This window comes from Leuciscus leuciscus, assembly GCF_965113295.1.
Source record: "Leuciscus leuciscus genome assembly, chromosome: 15".
NCBI lineage: Eukaryota > Metazoa > Chordata > Actinopteri > Cypriniformes > Leuciscidae > Leuciscus > Leuciscus leuciscus.
In genome coordinates this window covers 22,718,688-22,741,864 of record NC_138739.1, presented here as the reverse complement: position 1 = coordinate 22,741,864, position 23,177 = coordinate 22,718,688, and the positions used below count along the sequence as shown (strand labels likewise).

General features: G+C 37.1%; 1 protein-coding gene across 1 annotated transcript; it reads left to right on the top strand.

Annotated features, from left to right (window-relative positions):
- The first annotated feature begins 208 nt into the window (after positions 1-208).
- On the top strand, positions 209-21,836 carry nisch (nischarin). Its single transcript, XM_082138035.1, has 21 exons — positions 209-714; positions 1,250-1,333; positions 1,447-1,629; positions 3,124-3,172; positions 3,453-3,616; positions 5,000-5,095; positions 5,191-5,286; positions 6,570-6,722; positions 6,815-6,883; positions 6,972-7,157; positions 7,250-7,378; positions 7,510-7,623; positions 9,526-9,640; positions 10,792-10,907; positions 10,983-11,035; positions 12,288-13,604; positions 17,489-17,675; positions 18,290-18,440; positions 19,490-19,618; positions 20,057-20,218; positions 20,315-21,836. The coding sequence occupies exons 1-21, from the start codon at positions 634-636 to the stop codon at positions 20,941-20,943; spliced, it is 4,263 nt and encodes a 1,420-aa protein (XP_081994161.1). The 5' UTR covers positions 209-633; the 3' UTR covers positions 20,944-21,836.
- Positions 21,837-23,177: the final 1,341 nt, after the last annotated feature.

Sequence of the window (23,177 nt, the reverse complement as noted above, 5' to 3'; positions counted from 1 at the left end):
CGATTAACAGAATTGTAACAGAGTTCTTATAATTCATACTATATGAGTTCTTTATGATTATTTATTTAGATTTTATGTATTTTCTTTAATGTATTATTGGTTACAACCTATTCCTTGTCTCTGAAACCCCTAGGGGTTCATAATGAAATTGCAGGGTTTTAGGGTTTGTTATTGAAACCGTATGACCGTATGTTTTATGTACAGTGTTTGATATTAATATATCTACCATACTATTACTTTACGCTGATATAAAATAAGCTACAAAGAAACATACATGTATTGTTCATTATATGTATTAAATATTAGCCCATTACTTTATATGTTAGTGGGTACATCGTGAAGCAAATAGGGGAATCTTATTGAATTCACCCTGAAGATCACTGGAGTCGTCATATTGATATTGATATTTATGATTTGAGTTCTGCTGACGATGTAATGCATAATTTTAGTAGTAACAGCCTCATGCGATAGGGGGCGATAAAGCTCTCTCTGTGTGTGAGCGCCGCGGCCTGTGAGAAATACGAGTAGGAGGAGCTTTGTTTCGGGTTAAACCACAACAAAGATGGAGGCGCTACATGACAGCTAGGCTTGCATTTTTCATCGCGCCGCGCTCAAACTCGGGCTGAAGTAAAGATGGACGCGCCGCATCTGTCAGAGCAAAGCCCGGAGAAACGCGTCCGCATCGTGGGATCCGAGCTGGTGGACAATTACACGGTCAGTCTGACGGGTTTTATTTGGGTCGGCTGTTCAGTGCATGTTCATGTTTATGATGACGATTTGCGAATAAAATAAGTGAAAATGATTTATATTTTTTGTTTTGTTGGATATAAGTATATTTAGATTAGATTAAAATAGGATTTGTGTAACGTATAAAATACAACAGGCGTTTAAGAAAACAATGTGTGTTGCGTAAGAGCGGATGTTATTTATAATTAACATTTGATGATTTGCATAAGATGTCATTATAGGATTAAAGGAGTAATGTATCAATGTTTAGTGGAATCCTGTGTTTAATTGTTAATAGGAATGTTGATAGTTAATAAAAATAGCGGTTCATACAGTGTCAAAGGCCACTTTAAGGATTTGCATGCTCATTTGCATAAAATACAATATGAGTTATTATGAATCTTTGACAAACTGGAGAGGCGTTGGTTGGTTTGCAGTGTTTAAAACGCATGAATGAGCAATATTAATGAACAATTTCATTTTATGTCAAACAAATACTAATGTATTTTCTAAACCCCCTCAGGTTTACATTATAGAGGTGAATGTTGGAGATCACAGTTGGACTGTCAAACATCGTTACAGCGACTTTCACGATTTGCACGAAAAAGTGAGTTACGCAGGCACGTTCCTAAAACAATAGATCAGACCTCAGATATTGACATTGTGTTCATAGTTCACAGGGAGTGACTGATAAAACTGATTAAATGTTGTTGACCTCAGCTCACTGTGGAGAAGAAGATCGATAAACATCTGCTGCCGCCCAAGAAGATCATCGGCAAAAACTCCAAAAGCCTCGTTGAGAAGCGACAAAAGGAGCTGGAAGTTTATCTCCAAACACTCCTCAGCAGATTCCCTGCGGCAACTCCCAAAGTCCTGTCTAACTTCTTGCATTTTCACTTATATGTAAGTTTTTTTATGTGCTTTGTGTTTGATAAGAAGCGAGAGATTGCGCTAATGTGATTACAAGACTGTAAACCGAAGATTCCTGTGCTTCATATCTGTCACATGCCAGTTAAATATTAACTGGAGTTTGTGTGTAATCCATCCGAAACAATTGCATGCAACTGTTGCTCTGTTGCCTTCACATCCAGTAAAGATCAATCTCTGCATTCTCTCATCTCAGCCGTATAAATGGTTCTCAGAACAGCAGGGCCTGTTATCTGGCCGTAAGCGATGTTTTCCCGCTGACAGTAGTGGTATTGATATTGATCTCTGAGCGGCTTTTGTCTGGGAGAGGCATATGACCGGACTGAGTTGTTTTGCAGAGGAGAAATGCATTTGTTCTCGATTGGCACTTTTGTTGGATTTGTGCCTGAGTTATTTTAGCATCGTTCTATGGAAGCTTGTTTTCCTTTATGGAATGAAAAAAAATAAAAAATAATATCTCACAATTTATTTTCCCCCCCCGCACGATTGCATGTTGATATCTCACAATTCTGAGAGAAAAAAGTCAGAATTGCGGGATATAAACTGTCAGTTCTGAAACATCTTGCAGTTCTGAGTTTATATCTCATTATTTTGACTTTTGTCTCAGAATTGTGAGATATAAACAGATTATTAAAAGGGTAATTGCAGCTTATCTCACAACTATGACTTTTTTTCTTATAATTGTGTTTATATCTAACAATTCTGAGAAAAAAAGCCATAATTGCTGCATAAAAACTAGCAGTTCTGAAAAAGTCAGAATTGCACCATATAAACTCGCAATTGCGAGAAAAAAGTCAGAATTATCTTTTTTCTTGACTTTTTTCAGATTTGCCAGTTTATATCCCGCAAATTATTACTTAAAAAAAATTTTTTTTTGATTCTGTGACGGAAACAAGCTTCCATACTGTTGTGTTCAGATAATATTATCGTTATTCATATTTTTTTAAATAGGTTTTATTTTTATATTTTTTTGTTTTTGTTTTCATTTTAGTTGAAGTTTTAGTAATCTTGTGGTGTTTTGTCATTTTTATTAATGCCTTTATAGCCTTTTATTTAATTTTAATTTCAGTTTTATATTGTTGTTTTAGTATATTAACTTAGAATATCAAACTAAATTAAAACTAAAAATGTTGACTTGGTAAATAGCCTAGCTGAAATAAAGTAAGTTTAAGGTTTTTTAAAATTTTAATTTCAGATAACGTTCATTTAATTTAATGTAATATATTTTTTTAAATTATTTTTTAGTTAACTATAATAACCCTTATTTATGCACACAAAAGTGTTTCAAGGCATTTTCTCAGAATATTTAGAAGAAGAAAAAACCAAGTTGTAAGGAGGAAATTGAAGTGGTTTCTGCATTCCTCCGGCGAGATCTTTCAGGAAATGAGTTGGAGAAGCACATGCTGGTCATTAAAGCTCAACGACGTGACATTAGATTTCTAGTTTTGACAAAAACGTCCTTATTTTCAGGAAATCAATGGAATCGCTGCTGCCTTGGCTGAAGAGCTCTTTCATAACGGTCTGTTACTTTATTTCAATGAATGCTTGAAATGAAAAAATGCTTTTTAATTGGAAAAAATAAAACCTTATTATCATATTACACATTTTCTACCGATGATGATGAAATGCAAAAAAAGAGACTATATTGGCGCATAGTAGCTGATAAATGACTAAAATATTTTTGCATGTTCAACAAATCCCATTTTAAAATATTTATTTCCACATAATATGATCAGTTTTATCATCATGTATGCATTCCAGTATTCTCTGAAATATGGTGGTTGTGTCTCTTCTCCCAGGTGAGCAGTTGTTGGCAGCGGGCCAGGTGTTTTTTCTCAGACCCCTCCAGCTGTACGCCGTCACGCAGCAGCTGAAACTCGCCAAGCCCACCTGTGCCAACGGAGACGCCAAGGCCGACCTCGGGCACATCCTGGACTTCACCTGCCGCCTCAAGTACCTCAAGGTCTGAGTCTGTCACTTTACTGAAAGTATGATACATTGGTACCCGATATGTCAGTATCGATTCGCTGATAAATTTATATACAAGTATACACACATTTATTATTATTATTGATTACATTTTATACATGCGCATATATATGTATGTATGTATGTATGTATGTATGTATGCGTGTATATATGTATGTGTGTGTGTCTGTCTGTATATATATATGTATGTGTATATATATGTATATATATGTATAAAAGAAGTACACTATATATTATACAAACACACACACACACACACACACACACACACATATATATATATATATATATATATATATATATATATATATATATGTGTGTGCGTGTGTTTGTATAATATATAGTGTACTTCTTTTATTATTATTTAAAAATGTTATTAAATCTCCAATATAGATAATTATTGTGTTTATGCTTATACTTAAATGATTGTCCATATTTTTTGTTTACTCTTTGATTGTATCAGGTTTAAATATAAAAATTATTTTTATGAACATGTATTTTACGTACATTATAACGTTTCAGTGCTTTGTTGACTTATTCATTTATTATTTACTTTTATATATATATATATATATATATATATATATATATATAAATATATAAATGATTTAAAATGATAAAATAATATAAATAATAATATATATACATTTCTGACTTACTTGAACTGTTGCACCACTGCAGTTTGGGTTATTTTATCCCTTTCAATTAGGAAAAGTGAGGAAAATAGCTTTTATTTTATGTATTTTATTAGACAATTTTTAATTTTACAGTGTTTCTGAAATAACAGGAATTCCATATTATTTTGAGGCCTTCGTGTTCCTGTGTGTGCTGAATCTTCCCTAACAGCGTGTCCTAATCATGCATGACCATAGACTGTAAAAACAGACCGTCTTCTGCTTCCTTCCACTCTAGAAAAATGAAGCCAAAATATCCCAGAAATGGTCATTGCCGATTATGTCATTCAGAGCCCTGCGGTATTAAGGTCCCGCCCACACTGCATTTTTATAGCTTCAAATAACTTACTAAAACCAAACTTATTGGAAAAACAAACAGAACTACCTAAAATGAGAGAAAAAATTTATTTGAAGTGTAATGGGATTTTTTAGTGTGGCTTGTGTCCCATTTGAACACATGGAGAGGAAAATGAACAGACTTATGACCAGCCACCAGAGGGCGATCGAAAGGGTTTGGCTTCACTTTTCAGGAGGTGTGCGCACACTTGGGCATGTCATTTTGAGCATCAAGCAAAGAAATGTTACGTTAAATGAACTAACTGTATAAATGTATCAAATCGCCGTATTGGTTTTTGCACATTACAAGAATAACTAAAAGCTATACATAAAATCTTCAAACGCAGGTCCCTGGAATGAAAAAAGCGGTGGGGACGAGTAACATCGAGGAGCAGAGCCTTCCGTTTGACCTGTCCATCTTTAAAGCGCTGCTCCAGATCGAGGTGAAGACACTCACGTTTGCGTTTTGTCTTAAATCGAGGGTCTGCGATGGACAATGTTTCTAACACTTTTTGTTTTTTTTCTATTTTATTTTCAGATCAGTGATTGCGATGCCGGACAGTTAAAAGGTCTGCCTTCCCTCAAGCCCACGCTGGCCACGCTCAGCATACACCTCTCAGCCAGCAGTATGACGGTACTTTAGAGGCTTCTGTCGTTGCATTAGATTATAAAATGGATGGTTTTAGGGTCCGATAAAATAGGGCTGGGCGGTATGGCGATATACATATTGCTTCCATGGTATATAATGTCTATCGTTAGAGATTTTGTTATATTGTGTATATCGCGGTATGCAAATACATAGCACTACTGGCACTTCAGAGCGATGAAAAGCATGAATGAGAATATAAAAAGCAGGTCGTGCTTGATGTTAAAAAGAGTTATAAGCGCAGTATATCCTGAAAAGGAACTTTGTGCGGTGCGCGCACAGAAAGCTGCCTCTTTTCAAAGGCGATCGTGAACTTGGGACGTGCTCGATGTTAAAAAGTGTTATAAAGCACAATAAGTAGTGAAAAAGAACTCGATGCACAGAAACCCCCGTCTCTCAGCATGCGATCGGTAATTCAGTTCTCTTTCACATCTTATTGCACTTGATTGGTCGAATACACACGCAATTATGTCATGTAAACACAGGCGTTAAAGGGATAGTTCACCCAAAAATTTAAATTAGCCTATGATTTACTCACCCTGAAGCCATCCTAGGTGTATCCTTCTGAAGTTCATGTTCGTGTATACACCTAGGATGGGTTCAGGGTGAGTAAATCATGGGCTATTTTTATATTTTTGGGTGAACTATCCCTTTAAGTGAAAGTAAACTGTTGGGTGTAAACTGGATGTGTATCAGTATAATGAAGCATGCGTTTGGTCTTAAAGTGACAGCAGCCTAATATATTAATGTCCTAATATACCTGCTGCTCTGTGTCATTAATGTCAATCAAACAAAAGAAAGAAAAAACTTACTGCTCTTGATACAAATTTTTTTTTTTTTTTGCTTTAATAAGAATACATTTATTTTTAATTCATACAGTAATGACATTTTTTTTCACATTTGTTTATTACATTTATGTTCTAATTCTATCTATATGTTAAACCTATTGTACCTGAAAAACTTTAGAAATTAGATTTTTTTTATTTTTTATATTGTAGGCCCTATTTGTCCTGTTGTTTGTAATTTTCTGTAAAACAGAAATGAGATAAAATATCATTATATATGTCGTTATCATCAAATAAAATGTCACATATCTTGAAAAAAAGAATTCGCCCACCCCTATGTTAAAAGGTTGCAACGTTTTTAGTTTTTGCCTTAATTGTTTTGCTTTTGTAAAAGACCAAAAAATGTCTTAAAACCAACAAGCTTCTCAACCTTTTCACTGCCACTGAAAGTTGTGCGAATGACAATGTACGCTCCTCCTCCGACAGGAAATCTTAGTTCCTGAAGCGTCTGAATTTGCGCAGTGGGAACCTGAGGGTGTGGATACGGACTGTCCCGTGACGGCGATCATTCCCACGTGGAAGATGCTCACCACTCTGGACATGAGCCGAAACTTCATACGCTGCATCGACGAGTCTGTGGTGAGCTGGCTTACCTTATATGAAATAAATACCAGTTATTTCCTTGTTGATTATAAAAGTTGTGCTTTTCCTGGTCTTTTTTGTGGTTGTAGAAACTGATTCCTGAAGTGGAATTTCTTGACCTCAGCCATAATGAGCTGTCTCTCGTGGAAAACCTCCAGGTGTGTTGTCTCAAAATAATGTCTTAATATGCAAAGATAGTGAGGTTTAAATGAGCCAATGTATTTATTTCGAAATTTTTCAATGCAGCATTTGTACAATCTGGTTCACCTGGATCTGTCCTTCAACAAACTCACCGTCCTGGAGTGCATTCACACTAAACTCGGGAATGTCAAGACTTTGAATCTGGCTGGGAATCAGCTGGAGACGCTCTCCGGTCTCAGTAAACTTTACTCCTTGGTTAACTTGGACTTAAGCAAGAACAAATTAGCACAGGTAGTTCATTATTTGCACTGACTGTTGCGAAGTAATTTTGTTGAGGCAATTATTTGCTCTATATAATTCTCTCTTTCTTCTGTTTTGCGTAGCTGGATGAAATTAAACACATCAGCACTCTTCCCTGTCTGGAGAAACTGACTCTGGCTGAAAACCCCATGTGCATCATCCCAGATTACAGGACTAAAGTTCTGGCCCAGTTCTGCGACAGGGCCTCTGAGGTATGGAGCTCCTCATCATTGTTACGCTTTGAAGGAAGAGTGTCATATTACATAAATGAGGTGGTTTTCAGGACATTTTTCTGAATTTGTTTTTAAAGGATAGAGAAATGTAATTCACGTTTGTCACGCAGGTGTGTTTGGACGGTACGACCACCACAGAGAAAGAGCTCGACACCGTGGAGGTGCTGAAAGCCATTCAGAAAGCCAAAGTGGCCAAAGACCGAATGGCAAACAATGACAAAAAGGTATTTTATACTTGTTTTGTATGCAAATATAAATTAAACAGATTATTATTATCACCATTATAATTATTATTTACTTTTAAAGTTAATTATTATTAAATGTTTTGCTTTTTAGTAGGAAAAGCACTATTTCATAATCAATAATAATAATTATAATTATAATTATTTATTATGATTATTATAACATTTATATTTATTTAACATTATTATTATTATTATTATTATTATTAACATATATTATTAGACTGTTTTGCTCTACTCATTGTCTTATACATTATTATTTAACATTAATATTATTTTAACATTTATTATTAGACTGTTTTGCTTTGGTTTAATAGGGAAATTAATTTGAATACTATTTCATGATGATAATAATTATTTATTGTTCATTTTATTATATTACATTATTATTATTTTAACATTTATTAGACTGTTTTGATTTTGTTTAGTAGTAATATTCCTTTTAGTACTTTTTTTCATTATAATATAATACAAATACAAATTCTAATTATAACATTCTAATTTATTACTGTTTACCTTATTATTATTTTGATGTTTTATTATTAGACTGTTTTGCTTTAGTTTTGTTTAGTAGGAAAATTCCTTTTTTAGTACTTTTTAATAATAATAATAATAAATAATGTTATTGTTATTATCCTCATTATAATTATACAATTATTATAATTACTATTGGCCTTTATTATTAATAGATGGTTTTGATGTTGTTCAGTAGGAAAATTTAAAAAAGCATAAAAAAACATCGAAAGATGGTTAAAAAGGGAAACTAAAAGCTTTCCTAAATAAAACGGTTATGTAAAAGGCTCTTATGCAAACCACTGTTTCATCTGCCAGATTAAGGGTTCTCTGATGTAATTACTGTTTAAGGCGTGTGCTGATGGCTTTCTTTCAACTGAGTGTGACACATTATTATTCTCAAACAATCTTTTTAGGTGTGAATCGGGCTAAACCTTGATATCCACTCATGAGAATTCAAGAAAAAGATGATTCAGTGTCTGGCTTTATATGCTCACATTGATGCATTTTTGTGTCAGCATCTGTTACATAACACAAATTATCCAGTGATGAGAAAGACACGAGTTGTGGCGCCTCCGCCTGGCCAGACTCTGATAGTGACTGGATATCATCTCCACTAGACTTGACTGCAGTCCTGCTATATTATAAAGACATGAAATAAATGTGGTTATTGTCAATGCATCTACTTTTGCATATGCTATTGTAATATTATGTTGCGCTCATGTCTCGGAATTACCGTAATTTTAATGACATTAAAATTACATTAGAGCTGTTCAGTTTGTAAAGAATTGGCAGTTCTGTGTCTCAGGATTTATTTTATTTGTTTAAAATAATTTAATTTAAACAATTTTAAAATAATTTTAAATAATTGTAATAATTTAAATATTGTTTTAAACAATTTAAATATTGTTTTAAACAATTTAAATATTACATTTGTTTTCTTTAAATTTAAGAACTTAAAGTACATCAGGGAATTTTGTCTATAATAAAATAGCATGTAAAATGTGAACCCTCTGACTATCTTTTTCTGTTGAACGGCTGCAGTTTTGGTTGTTTCTATATGTCGTCACAAAAAAGCGGTATTTTTTTACGGTATTTCCGAAATACCATGAACTCAGTGCTATTCTGAGGCCTTAATGTTTCGCGATCAGAAGATATTTGATGTTTGATATGGACCAGGATTTGGACCAGTGAGATTTCTGTGTGGGTGGAGATACTCAAAAACTCTAATTAACATGAATGCGATATATCGCTTGTCGTTCTGGTTTGGACATGTTGTAAAACGTTAAGACGTTTATGATTGCTCGCACCCTTTACATTGGTGTTGGTTGTGCTTTTCGCTAAAGAGAAGCCTGATGTTATTGTTGTCAGGTGAGTGACGTCCCGGGGCAGGCCGCCGGCGGGCCGCAGTCCTCCTCGTCCTCTCTCGTCGCGCCACCCTCCTCTTCCTCCCCCTCTCTGTCCCGTTCCACCTGCTCCAGTCAAGGTAATCATGTATGTATCGCGCTGCTGGGACGAGGGGGGGGGAAACACAAACATAGAGTTAAAAGTGAAGTGTGTCATTTCAAACTGGTTTTTCAAACACTCCCATCTGTTATTGGTCGGATTAACAAGTAGTCCCGTCCCAAACTTGTTTTGAATGCGTATAAAAATGTGATAGGAGATAGTAGTGACATTAAAAAATTACACACTTCACCTTTAAAACTAAAAAAACGTCCCTCTGATTGCATGACATAATGTAAAACTGACGTTGAACATCATGAGACATTATTTCTGTTTTGGCATCACACATTTCCTACAACATTACTATACTTTTTAATATTTCAGCTGTTTGTTATTAATCTCCATTTACATGGTTTCTTCATTACGTAATGATTGTAAATGATCAATCTGAAACTACTAAATTGTTATTTTTAACAAAAGCCCAGTTTTATTTGCACAAGTGATCTAAATCTTATTTCATTTACATTTCTGTTCAGTTACTCCTGCATACTGACTTGCATACGGCTCTGCCGGTCATAATTATGTTTTGGAGATTTGGTGTGCCAATTTCTGCACTGCAGAAAAAATGAATCTAATTTCATCAGCATTCCTCCCAGATTTTTCTCATAACTTTGGTTTAAATCAATAAAATGGGCATCCATTTTCTTTGCTCTGCAGTGTCAAACTAGCCTAATCGTTGATTTTGTGGTGGTTAATTTGCAGTTGTTGCTCTAATACCGATTGGGCCTGATTGATAAAGCATATGATCTCCATATTTGTCTCTGGAGTGTTAGTTACTAAGCAACAGCCTCGGGTGGTTTTGATACCTTCCATTTCTGCCGACGACTTCTAAATATTCAGTGTTATGCACTCCTATAAAATATGATTTAAACGTGTGTATATATATATTAATGGAACAAAATTGTAGTCTAGAATAAGTTTTCTTTGTGTGTGATTACATTTTTTTACTTAATATTTTGTTTGATGACACTTGCATCATTACCGTATCAACCAGTGATGATACACCATATATTGACTGAACAAACAAATCAAATCATCACTATCCATTTTCATCATCACCACATCGAATTTGTTTGCTGTGTGAATAAAACTTACGTGACAAGAATAACTTTTTGCTTTCCATCTCCCTTTCAGATATAACTATAGAAAAAGCTTTTATTACCAAAGAGATATTAACTCCTGTGGATTCTACACTACACACCCAGAGATGCTATGATGTTTACAGCTCAGCCTGTGAGGTCATCCCGCAGGTGGGTTTGTGTTATAGCTCAATTCATTAATTAATTAATATTGTGGTGCCAGCAAAAACAAGTCCTTTTTTGCAGGTGAAAACTCAAGTTGATTCCAGTTTTTCTTCGGAGGTCACCTTTGAGAGCTGGTCAGTTCTTATAAACTTCTGTTTTGTTCCTGCTATGCCCGAAACATACTCTACGCAAACGCAAGCTAGATTTCAAGCTTAATTGCATCCCGAAATGTTTCAGAGTGCAATTCATAATGCAAGTAGTTGTTGCATTCTCATTGTTGCCACAAGGGGCGCTATATCAAAAGGCTACAGTCCATTTTTTTCCTTTTGGTGCCCAATTCAGAGGCTGCATCCTTCGAAGGCCGCATTCGAAGGCTGATTGCATCACCATGGCGCGCCAAAGGCTGTCCCAATTCGAAGGCTCCTTCAAATGCGGCCTCCAAATGCGGCCTTTGTTTCCCGTGAAATTAAGGATAATATCAGATGGATCCTTTATGGCCTTGCCTACCCCACAATTCATTACGAGCCGGTGACGGCAGGATTTTTTTTATTTTTTTTGAGAAATTGCCGAATTACACTTTTAAACGTGTGTATTGGGTTTCAACTTACTCAAATATCTAATAACCTAAATAATCTAAAACCTTTAAAGCGGGTCAAATGTTAACTTATCTTACTAAGATACGATTATGTGTAGTTTATACTCTATTATAAACAGAAATGGACCGTGGTGAAAATATTTAGAAAATTTTTGAGCCCTGTTTTGTTTTCAGACAGTTTAATATAACTTTCAAAGAAGTCTTGTACAAACGTTAGTCATTCATCAACGACAGCTGTCATCGTAGGTTAGACAGTCCCATTTAACAAAGCTCAGTCCGACCTTCATGGCCTTAGAAGTCTGATGTTTTGTTTGTGCACTTGCTTAGAGTGTGTTTCTGGGCTTATTACTTTTGATTGAGTGTAGGAGTAAAAGTGTTACCTGATATATCTGCATATGGAAGTTCCGAAAAGTAAAAGTACAGGTTGTTACGTGGTCCAGATTTTGCTTTGTTCCTGGGTCATATTTTGTTGATCCTGGAACAACATTACTGTCAGAAAATTTTGTCCTAACCATATTCCTACCCCTAAACCTAACCCTACCCATAAGTTATCCCTAAAATCAGAGGGAAATGATAGGTGAATAACACTGATGTAGAAGCACCTAACCCTGGTTGTAAGCCTAAACTTGACTTGAACTGTAAACTTGTCCCTCAAATCTGATTGATTGATTGGAATGTTGTTCGGGGATCTGCTTTGAAATCCTTAAAGGTGGAGTGGTTATGGTTGTACATTGAAGATTTCAAAACCAAACTAAACCAAAACTAAAACAAGTTGTTTAATTTCTCTTTAGCCCCTGTTGTTGTGAAGAGGAGTGGAAACCTTGGACCACAAGTCTTTTGAATCTCTTTGTGCCTCCTACTTTACTGTCCTACACTACCACCAACCAGGAGTTTACCAACCAACTTTCTGCTCACATCAGCCAGGCTAATAGAATCGAATCAACCCCGATACCTTGCAAAACCACTTCTCTGGAGGGCACGGACCAAGGCAGCCCTCACTCTGGGGATGGGTACTTTGAGATGACTCTAGATGATACCAACAAGATCATGGGTTGTTCCTCCTCATCTACTGTTCAGGAAAAGGGATCAGATGATGTGAACCGAGAATCTGCAGATGATCATGTAAAAATGGTGGCTTGGTCTCTTTGCATCAGTGTTGGAGAAGGTTTGAGTCGGTGCCCATGTTGTTTGGTGGCAACGGACAGCTCGCTTGTGGTTTTCCACACACGGTCAGAAGAAACTGCGAGTAGCTTGGAGGAACTAGCGGAGAACCTTGAGATAGACTTGGTTGTGCCGTACACGAATATTGAGACCTTTCAGTTTGATATTCCAGAGGTTTGTGTCTCTTTGAAGGTGAAGTCAAGCAATACGAGAAGGTTCTTTTTCTCAGATGCCCAAAGTCTGAAGGAGGTGCATTCTTGCGTTAGTCCTCATGTGGACCAAACTAAAGAGCAAATTTTGAACTCCTCTAACTCTCAGGTGTTCATCCGACAGTTTCTGAACTCTTGGGACTTTGAGGAAAGCGATGACAGCGTAAAAGGTGGACACTTGATCCATTTCCTTAATCTAGATCCATCTACCTCCGACAAAAATGTCACAAACAACCCACAATTTCCAAAGAACTCAGTACCCTCAGACTTTTTATCCCAAATCAGCCTGTTTGAAAGTGATCAGGACCAAACCTCCAATCCCATGATCCTCTTCCTTACTTCTCGGCACCTCTGCATTCTCAAGGTAGACTTTGTCGCTCTGTCGTCCCGGGACTCTTCGGAAGCGAGTGTGATGCGGAGCTGCTCCAAAGTAACCCGTATCCCGCTCTCGTTCACGCTACTTGACCCAAAGCAGAGCTGTTGTTCGTGTAGGGCTGTCTCAAACTCTCGCCGTTTCTATGATAACCATGTTGTAGAACTGATGGCGGGTCACGAGCGTCTGACTGTTGTTTTTGCCCTTCCACAAGACAAGTTCACCTTTCTGAGAGAGTTCATGCAGCTTCGATCCAATCTGCGGGAAATTAAGACCATCGCCCTGCAGCGCACCAAGAAAGGACACTTGAGAGTGCACAGTTATCCTGCTCCGGCTACAACCACCAAAAGAATACCTACCAGCAGGTAAAGGAGCTCATTTGTTACTAGTATATCTAAAGCTATGTTAGCATGGATGTCATTTTAGCCCCAGACCTAAGCTGTAGCCTGGAATGTAACTGAAAGGGTGTAGGCTCAAACTCTGCAAAGGTTTTCAACGTTTGTGCCTTTTGGCAAGATGCTTTCAGCAAGAATATTTCTAGGGTTGGGAATCAATAATCGATTCCAATTCTGGAATCTGTTACTTAAGGCGAGACACTACAGGTGAATAGGATAAAATTTTTAAATAATAGATATCACCATGAAACTTCCTCAGTTCATTACTTACACAAGTTCATACAAAAAATGTTTTACAAGTTTTTGAAATTTTTATGTTTAATTATGCAAATTAGGTATTATCTCATTAAATATGTGCAATTTTACATATTTTTTCAGTAGATATATCTGAAAATATGATAAAGCCAGAAGCAAAATAATTTTTTCATTTTGATTACACACAAGATGACAAAAGATGTTCAGAGGGATTTCAAGATATATGCTTTCATTACCTAGGAAATCAAAATATACTGTCCATAGCCTTAAAATATAGATTTTCGAAAAAAATTTTTTATTAAAATGTCACATAAATCAGGCCAGGAATGATTTATTAACAAATCCCTCTGAACAGATCTTCAGAATACTGCTAAGTGTATAACTGGAAAGTTTGGTGTACATAGGTGCTACATAGGCTGAGATGTTTCTACTGGAGAATGACAAAAAAAATATTTTGAGAAAACGGCAGTTAAAGATTTAAATAGCTCTAAATGAGATTTCGTCGTTAGCTTTAAATCCCCCTTTGGACATTCACGATTGGTTACTGATAGAAAGGAAATGCCCATATTTGGTTTACATAGCGTTGTGCAGGAGACTCAGAGCTTTACAATGATCCCGGACATGACAGACTTCAGTGAACAGACGGAGCTCGGCATGTCGCGATGGAATACTAACTTCCTGGTAAATTCGGGAGAAACTTACTGCCGCAAGTAAACAAAATGTAATAAAATAAACATTGTAATGTATATTTTCAGCGTTTTCTTTATAGCAGCTTGAAATAATACATATTGAAGGAGTAAACTCGGCCAAAATCTCAAAACTGACCACTGCATGAAAAATCGATGTTTTTGCCTTCCGTGTCTCGCCTTAAGATCAGGAATCATAGCCTAGAAATCTAGACGCACCCTCGCGGCAGCAAATGTATTTTGCAGCCAAGGTTGTCTAGCAACTCTCCATTGACTTGCGAGCTGGAAAAACCAAACTCTAGTCAGGCCAATCACATTGTGTATAGAGTCGGTGGGCGGGCTTAACATAGGCTACGTTCACACTGTAGGGCTTAATGCTCAATTCTGATTTTTTTGAAAAAAAAAATTTTTTTTGCAAGGTCGTTCACATTTCCAATTAAATGCGACCTTTTGTGATCTCCTGTGTGAACGTGAAATGACCCAGAAGTGACCCGCATGCACAGAAGAGTACTCAACGGTCAACGACGTCACTTGTTGTTTGCGGAAGTAGGCAAGTAGCTAAACTTTAACTGTGATTCTCTCTCACACACACACGAGCGCGCGCAGCGACCGTTACACAAGAGCCAGACAGCAGCCGCTGACCTATCTAATATCAGATTCAGCACAAATAAGTTAACATAACGTATATATAATGGCCGTGGGCTTTTAAAAAAATTTTTTTTATTAACGGGCTCGTCGAGGTCGACCTGTTCGGCAGATTTACCTCAGCTCGACGAATATGCAGTCCGTTTTCAAACCGACGACTACTTCAACGCAGAATTATGACGTTTTCCGCGTATCAATGACGTGCGGGTCGGATACATGCGACCTGGCCGTTCAGACTGAAGTCGCATTTCAAAAGATCGGATATGTATCGGATTTGGGACCACATACCCAAGTGGCCTGGGTCGCATTTGAAAAGATCGGATCTGTGTCGTTCAGACTGTCATGAAAAGATCAGATACAGGTCGCATAGGGGCAAAAAAATCGGAATTGGGTCGTTTCAGCCTGCAGTGTGAACGTAGTCATAATGACGGCAGAGTTGCAACGGTTCCGCGTGAATTCCCTGCTACTTGAAAACGAAGAAGAGCTGCTGCTGCTGGCGAACAGCGGTCTTTCGAATCGGCTTTGGCCGCGACTCTGGAAGACTTGGAGTTAAGCTTTTCTTTGAGAAAAGAACAAAGAACGGCACTGATGTCATTCTTAAAAAAGGCAGATGTGTTAGGAGTTTTGCCGACCGGATACGGCAAAAGTTTAATCAGAGAATGTCTAATATGGCGAGAAGTTTCACTCTCACTACACTTCCGGCTTCTGAACTGGTTGCAGTTCCACTCTGATTCCATATGAGGGCGCTCACAGGACGAGTGCAGAATGAATGGAGGTCAATGGCGGTATACCCCTCAAAATCCACTTTTCTCAGGATATAATTTTTTGTCTAGTAATTTGAATGTTGTATTCGAAAGGAGATGCAAAGAAATTACACATTGCTGGGTGTTCGATTTTTTAGAGTCACTTATTTGATTTAAAAAAGTCTTTCAGAATGTCAATGACGTCAGAATGCTGACGTCATTAGCAGAATGCTAGCGTGTTATGGGCAACAACAACTCAACCTGTAAGAAATCAAAACGACATAAGTACTCGTTCATTCAACTTTCGACCTAAAACCCATGTTGAACTTGCAAAATCTACAATCACATCTGAGATTTCTCAACGGCAATCGGGTGAAAGAGACAAATTTAGCCGTCTAGCCCCATTGACTCCCATTCATTTTGCACTCATGGCGAGCGCCCCCAGTGGAACTCTGGTGGTACTACAACCAAAATTCGGTACAATAGGGCTTAATAGGGAGTGGACAGGCTCTCCGTAGACGGGCTCTGGTTTAATCTATCAACTAGCTCTGCTGGTGGGAAAACGCTCTGGTTGGTTGTAGCGCTATCCTATTGCGTGCAGAGGGAATTTGAAAGACAACCGTTTATCCCGCCCCTCGGATTGAGCCCTGCCAATGGTGTGTTCCCAGACCCGACATCTTGATGTGGGTCTGGCTTGTCAGGCTACAGGAATCAGATACTTGCTATAAAATTAAAAAGGCAATTCCTCTTATCGATTCCTTTGTGTGCATTTAATATGACTTTAAACCATTCAAGAGCAAGAAGACTTGTGCACTGTTTTCTGTGCTGCACACACATTCAAAACGAGCACAAAAAAACCCACCTCTCATACTAAATAGTGGGCGATACTGAACTGAGTTCTCTTCCGCGTCTTTTTGAAAATCTTAAAACACTGTTTATTTAAATCGTATCTTTGTTCAGTTGTATTTATTTGTGCGATTGCTCATTTGTTTATTTGTGTATTATATCCATAGCTCTTAGCATAAGAATTATGTTGGTAACTCTTAAAAATAAGTTTCTAGAAAAGAAAGGACAATAACTCTAACCTTATACCTATCTCTAAACCCTAATCCTAACTTTACAGGTGAAATGGGTTGGGAAATGGAATTTCATAATGTTTTGAAATCATAGCCATAGCGGTTAGCATGAGGTTAGTGTGATAAACTTGTTTTCTAACCAACTTATGTCATGACCAAGCCTAAATTGCCAAAAGTGCAAGTAACATAATTTTTTCACAAAGAATTATGTAACTCTAAACCAGATGTTCTTTGGGCTAGAAAAGTAATCCCAGCTCAATCATATCTCTAATCCTAACATTACAGATGAAATGCTTTTTAATGGATAACAGAAATGCAGAAGAGGTGATAAAACACATCTGCTAAATGACTACTCACTTTTCCTAAGGCAGCATTTGTTAATTAGTAAAACTTAAATGGTTCTTCTTAGCTGTTTTCACAGTAGATATACTGCACTGCTTTTTTCACAGCGTCCCTCAGGAAGTTCCAAGGCCCCATCTGACCCTGTCTCTGCTGTATCCAGCCAAATCTCTCATTCAGCAGCTGATGGAGGACAACCTATGTCCCTCGCACCTCTCACTCTCCTCTTCATTACTCCTCATCTCATCTCTCAAGGGGGACCAGCTTGTTCACTTCTTCCACGACAATATTGCCGAGGCAAGTCATTCGCTCATTTCACACTTACAGATCTAATATGAGGAAATTTCCTGGATGTTTTGTCGTAGAATTTTCCCAATGGAAGTTTCCTTTGCAATCCCTTGGGTTTATTGTCGTCCCTACACTGTATATTCCTCGTTTTGTACTCCCTGTCAACCCCTCTCTTCCTGTGTGCGCTCTTGGCTCCCGTGAATTTGTTTATTTACTTTGACTCTGTTACATTTGGCCAGCTGCCCTTGTTTTCAAAAGGCGACTATCTGAACTATTTTCCACTCATTCTCAAATGTCCTATGCAATCAGTGCACTGTTTGTACAGGATATTCCAGACTGAATTTAAACCGTAAACAAACATGCCTAACATTTGAACTTTGCGACATGATTAGCTACCCTCACTAGAACTATTTATGCCCTACACTTAATTTGAAGTGTTTCTTCAAAATCAAATGAAAACTAGCATGGTTCAAGGTATCATTCATGTTAGTTTGCAGAAACTGAATGGAAGAAACAAAACTCAGACCATAAGTTTGAGCAGTAATGCTTGTCTAAGCAAACGCCACTAAATAAACTGCTGTATTATGAGACAAAGAGGTGTTTATCTTGCTGATGGCATGCAGGTGGAGAATGAGGAGCTGAAACACATCTTGTGGACGTCGGTGCTCTTCTACAGATCTCCTGATGTGGAGACAACAGCCTGTGTCCTGCTGTCCACCAAAGCCATCTACTTCATCCTGGACGACACGGCGTCCTCGCTCACCAACCAATCAAGTGAGCAAAACCTTACTTTACATTTACAATGACAATTCTATTATAATCTGATCTTCAAGTATATTCAGTTCTATTGTTCATCTGATAAATTCAGTTTGATTATATTCTGCTCTTCTGATTTATTCAGTTCTATTGTTCTTTTCTATTCAGTTTTATTTAGTTTAATAATTTTTTTTCTGTTATGCAAATGCATTTCATTCTGTTTTGTGCTACTTCGTTCTTTTTATTCCAATCTGTTTTCATATATAGTTGTTCTGATATATTGTTTTAATGTAATGATTTTTTTCTGTGCTATTCTGTTCAGTTCTATTGTTTTCTGTTCTTCAGATATTCTGTTATTTTATTCTATTCAGTTCTATTGTATTCTGTTTTTCAGATATTCTGTTATTTTATTCTATTCAGTTCTGTTGTATTCTGTTTTTCAGGGTATATTACTGGCTATTTTATTCTATTCAGTTCAATTGTATTCTGTTCATCAGATATTCTATTCTAGTCAGTTGTGTTGTATTCAGTTTTTTTGGGTATATTCTTGGCTATATTATTCTGTTCGGTTCTATTTTATTCTGTTCTTCAGGTATATTCTCGGCTATTTTATTCTATTCAGTTCTATTTTATTCTGACCTCTAGATATTCTGTGCTTTTTTATTCTAATTAGTTTTATTGTATTCTGTTCTTCAGATGTATTCTGTTATTATATTCTATTTAGCTGTTGTATTCCGTTCTTCAGATATATTCTGTTATTATATTCTATTTAGCTGTTGTATTCCGTTCTTCAGATATGTTCTCTGCTATTTTATTCTATTCTAATGTGTTCCGTTCTTTAGATATTCTGTGATATTTTATTCTATTCAGTTATTCTTCTGATACGTTCTGTTTTATTATATTGTATTATCTTTTCACAGATGTATTCTATCTTATGTAAGCATTCTGTTCTGTTGTATTTTATTTTCACACACTATTCAATTTGGTTCTTAACATATATGTTTTTGTATTCTGTTCTAGTAATCAGTCTAGAACATTAAAATTGATTCATTACATTGATCTTGCAGTGATGTGGACCTGGCAACCATCCGAGCATAAGGACACAGATTTCCTCATCTCCTTCTGCTTCACCCTCAAACTGAAGGACCTGCAGAGCGTCAACGTGGGCTTGTTTGATCAGTACTTCCGAGTCGTCGGTGAGTTTGTTGTGACCGAGATCACTACTCGTACAATTTTCTGTAGAAATGCACGTGATTAGATGACATATTTATCAAGCCGACACCGATTGTAATAATCAGCTTAATCAAAAGATGCACCAATAAATATAAATGCATGCTGTGTTTTCATTCCATTTGGTTCATTTGTGCAACAAGGAACTGCTAATATAGCATTTCACATTGCTGTTTATCTCTAGGGAAAATGCCTTTGGCAAGAAGCTCACATTCTATGTATTTTTTATACGGCAGACAGGTGCAAGTGCCATTATGTGTGTGTTACAATTAAAAATGTGTGTACAACAGTTTTGCAAGCAACACTATTTATTTGATATATTTAGCATCTCCTCTAACTGTGCGATGAAACAGAGTAAAAACAGTTAAGTAAGTTTAAAGAGTTTAATCTTTCCTTCTTCAAAGGGCCCTCGGCTGATCACATCATTTCCTGTCTGACTCGTGATGGTTACGGCACGCATCGCTTCCTGCAGCAGCTAATGATGGTTTTGTCCCTGCTGGAGAAAGTTCCCTCTCCTGAACCTTCTGAGCTGGATTTCTACTCGCAGTTTGGAAACAAAAGCACAGGTTTGACTGCTTGGATGTCTAGAATAAAAATCCAATATATCGCTCATCCTTTTGACTGAATGTTTACCAATGATATTTTATTCCCTCATAAATCAGGTAAAATGGAGAACTATGAGCTGGTCCACTCCAGCAAGGTGAAGTTTGTATTCCCAAATGAGGAAGAAATCGGAGACCTCACCTTCATCGTGGCGGAGAGAAAGACCCCGCAGGCGCAGTCTCACTCCTTCAACATCCTTTTGTACGTACTGGTGTTCCAGGTCCACGTCATTCCAGGCCAAACCAGCCAGAACCAGACTGTCCTACAACCCAAGACTCTTATACTCACCAGCACGGACGTCTTCCTCCTGGACGAAGACCACATCAGTTACCCGCTACCCGAATTCGCGAAAGAGCCGCCGCAAAGAGACAAGTACCGCCTCACGGACGCCCGGCGGATTCGCGACTTGGACCGCGTGCTAATGGGCTACCAGACTTACCCGCAAGCCCTCACGCTGGTGTTCGACGACATTCCCGGGCCGGATCTTTTGTGCCACCTTACCATGGACCATTTTGCTGACGCCGACGGGAAGGGCGACCGGACGCAGGGGGTCGGAGGAGCCGAGGGCGAGGTGCAGTGGTGTATTTTCGTACCAGGGGCGGACAGCAGAGAACGGTTGATATCGATCCTGGCCCGCCAGTGGGAGGCGCTGTGTAGCCGAGAGCTGCCGGTGGAGCTGACGGGATAAAGCTCGGAAAATGCGCAGTATTTACCTACACATAGTATGAAGAACATTTGTTTTTACGAACCTTTTTTTTTTTTTTACTGTTTTGACACAATGCATCCTGGGAAGCTGTATTGTAGAGTCCACACGAGTGTAATATTTATCATCTCAGGCTTCAAACTTTGCTTTGCTTTTTAGCCATATTTATCTGCTGCTGTGTACAATCGGCCATGCATCATAAAATGTGAAATGTCTGTTATACAGTTTTGTGCTACAGTGTTATTTAGATTTTTCAAGTTAATTTGTTGTTCCATGGCAACAAAATGATTTTCCAATAGATGGCTCTTAATGAACGAAAAGATGTATATAGTCTTTCGTTTTTTACAGAAATGCAATTTTAAAGTGTTATTCCTTTTTTAGAAAGTATTCCCGAGGTGAATCTGCAGATTTATTTGTACAAATATTCAAACGGAAAACCACTTAGCACGTTTGAGCTTCATGAGATTATTGACCATGGGATTTCTGACTGATCGTGCACTTTTAATTTTTTAAAATAAATGTGAGTAAATGTAAACGGCTTTTCTTTTTATTCTTGATTAAATATCCAAATATTTTATTTCATCCACAAAATGAAATGCTTAAATGAAATGCATGGCCCAAAAAAGAGAAAAACCGAACAGAAAGTTAAATCTGGAAAAATCTCCAAAAACATCTGGGGAGATGTATTCAGGCTTTGAAGAATTTATAAAATAATAATTAATATAATATTTTTTATACAGTATAACATTTTATTTATATATTTTTTAATACTGTGTATTTGATATATTATACATAATAGTACTATTTAAAGTTATATGTCATACGTATGAGTGATGAAACATGCATGAATGAGAAAATAAAGAGTGGGACGTACTTGATGTTTAAAGTTATTCAAGTTTTTAAGCGCCATAAGCTGTGAAAAAGAACTCAAAGCGGTTGGTGCACGCGCTGACTGACACGCACATGAAGCGCGCACAGAAAGCCACCTCTGAGATAGCATGTGATCTTGAATTCAGTCCTCTTTCACGTCTTATTGCACTTGAATGGTCAGATTTGACGCACAATAATGTAAAAATGCACGTAAACTAGTCGGTTATGTCTTAAATTAGCGTAAAGAGCTGGGTGAAAACCGATGCGTGTCAGTAAATTGGATCCGTGCATTCGGTCTTAAAGGGAAAGCAGTATAATAAACTGCTGTCTGTCTCATTAATGTTAATCAAACAACAAAAGACAAAGAGAAAACCACTCACTCCTCTTGACTGAATCACTTGTATTTTTAATAAGAATCAGTTCATATTTCTTTCATACAGTGAAGACTATGCACTGCTTTAGTTATACACTTGATTATTCAGTTTCTGTAGTATTTCTTACTACATGTTAAATAAACCTACTGTAGCTGAAAAAAGTTGATTTAATTTGTATCTTTGCTCTATTGTATTTGTCCTATTGTTTGTAAGTTGCTTCGTTGTTCTTATTTGTAATAATAAAAATAAAATAAAAATAGCTATATCGAGATATATATTGTTATCATGAAATAAAATTTCTCATACCATGCAGTAAGAGTTTGGTCAAATCGCCCACCCCCATATAATTATACATATATTATTACCCTAGAGTATGTAACTTTGCATATTTTTTTATTTTTATGTTTTTGTCTGGTTTTTATTTTAGCTGCAGTCTACACTCTATGAAGGAATATGTCCAAATTTTGTTCAGATATATTTAATGCTGTTTTTTTTAAATTGGTTTTATATTAAGAAAAGAAGCAATTAATAATAAATTCTTTAAAATGCTAGGTAAACGTGCCTGTAAACTTTCACATCTTTAAGGCTATATCTGTATGAATAACAGAAAGATATGGACAAGCGAAAACTAAAGTGTGTCGCGTGACTAACCAAAGGCCTGGTTGAGCAAAAAGAAAAAACCTCTTCTCCTCTCTCCAGCCCGTTGTTCCCTCGAAGACTGAGAGTCAGCGATATTAGATCCTGCTTTGAAACCCTGTGGCACGGGGCCTGTTGCTGAAACATTCACGGCCTGCTTGACCACTACCGACACGCACACAGGGTCACGCACAAAACCACGCTTCGGGGAAACTGACGCAGCTTGTCAGCGCTGTAATTTACAACCCTGCGTTGTCATTAAAGAGAGAGGAAAGGGCAGGAAACATTTGCTCTGTGCTGCTGAGGTGTCCAGTGCTGGGCATTGTCGCTCTCACCCCA

Coding starts and splice junctions, on each gene's coding strand:
- nisch (XM_082138035.1), top strand. CDS start 634: ATGGACGCGCCGCATCTGTCAGAGCAAAGCCCGGAGAAACGCGTCCGC. Junction 715..1,249: donor AGCTGGTGGACAATTACACG/GTCAGTCTGACG, acceptor AAACCCCCTCAG/GTTTACATTATAGAGGTGAA. Junction 17,676..18,289: donor TCCACGACAATATTGCCGAG/GCAAGTCATTCG, acceptor GATGGCATGCAG/GTGGAGAATGAGGAGCTGAA.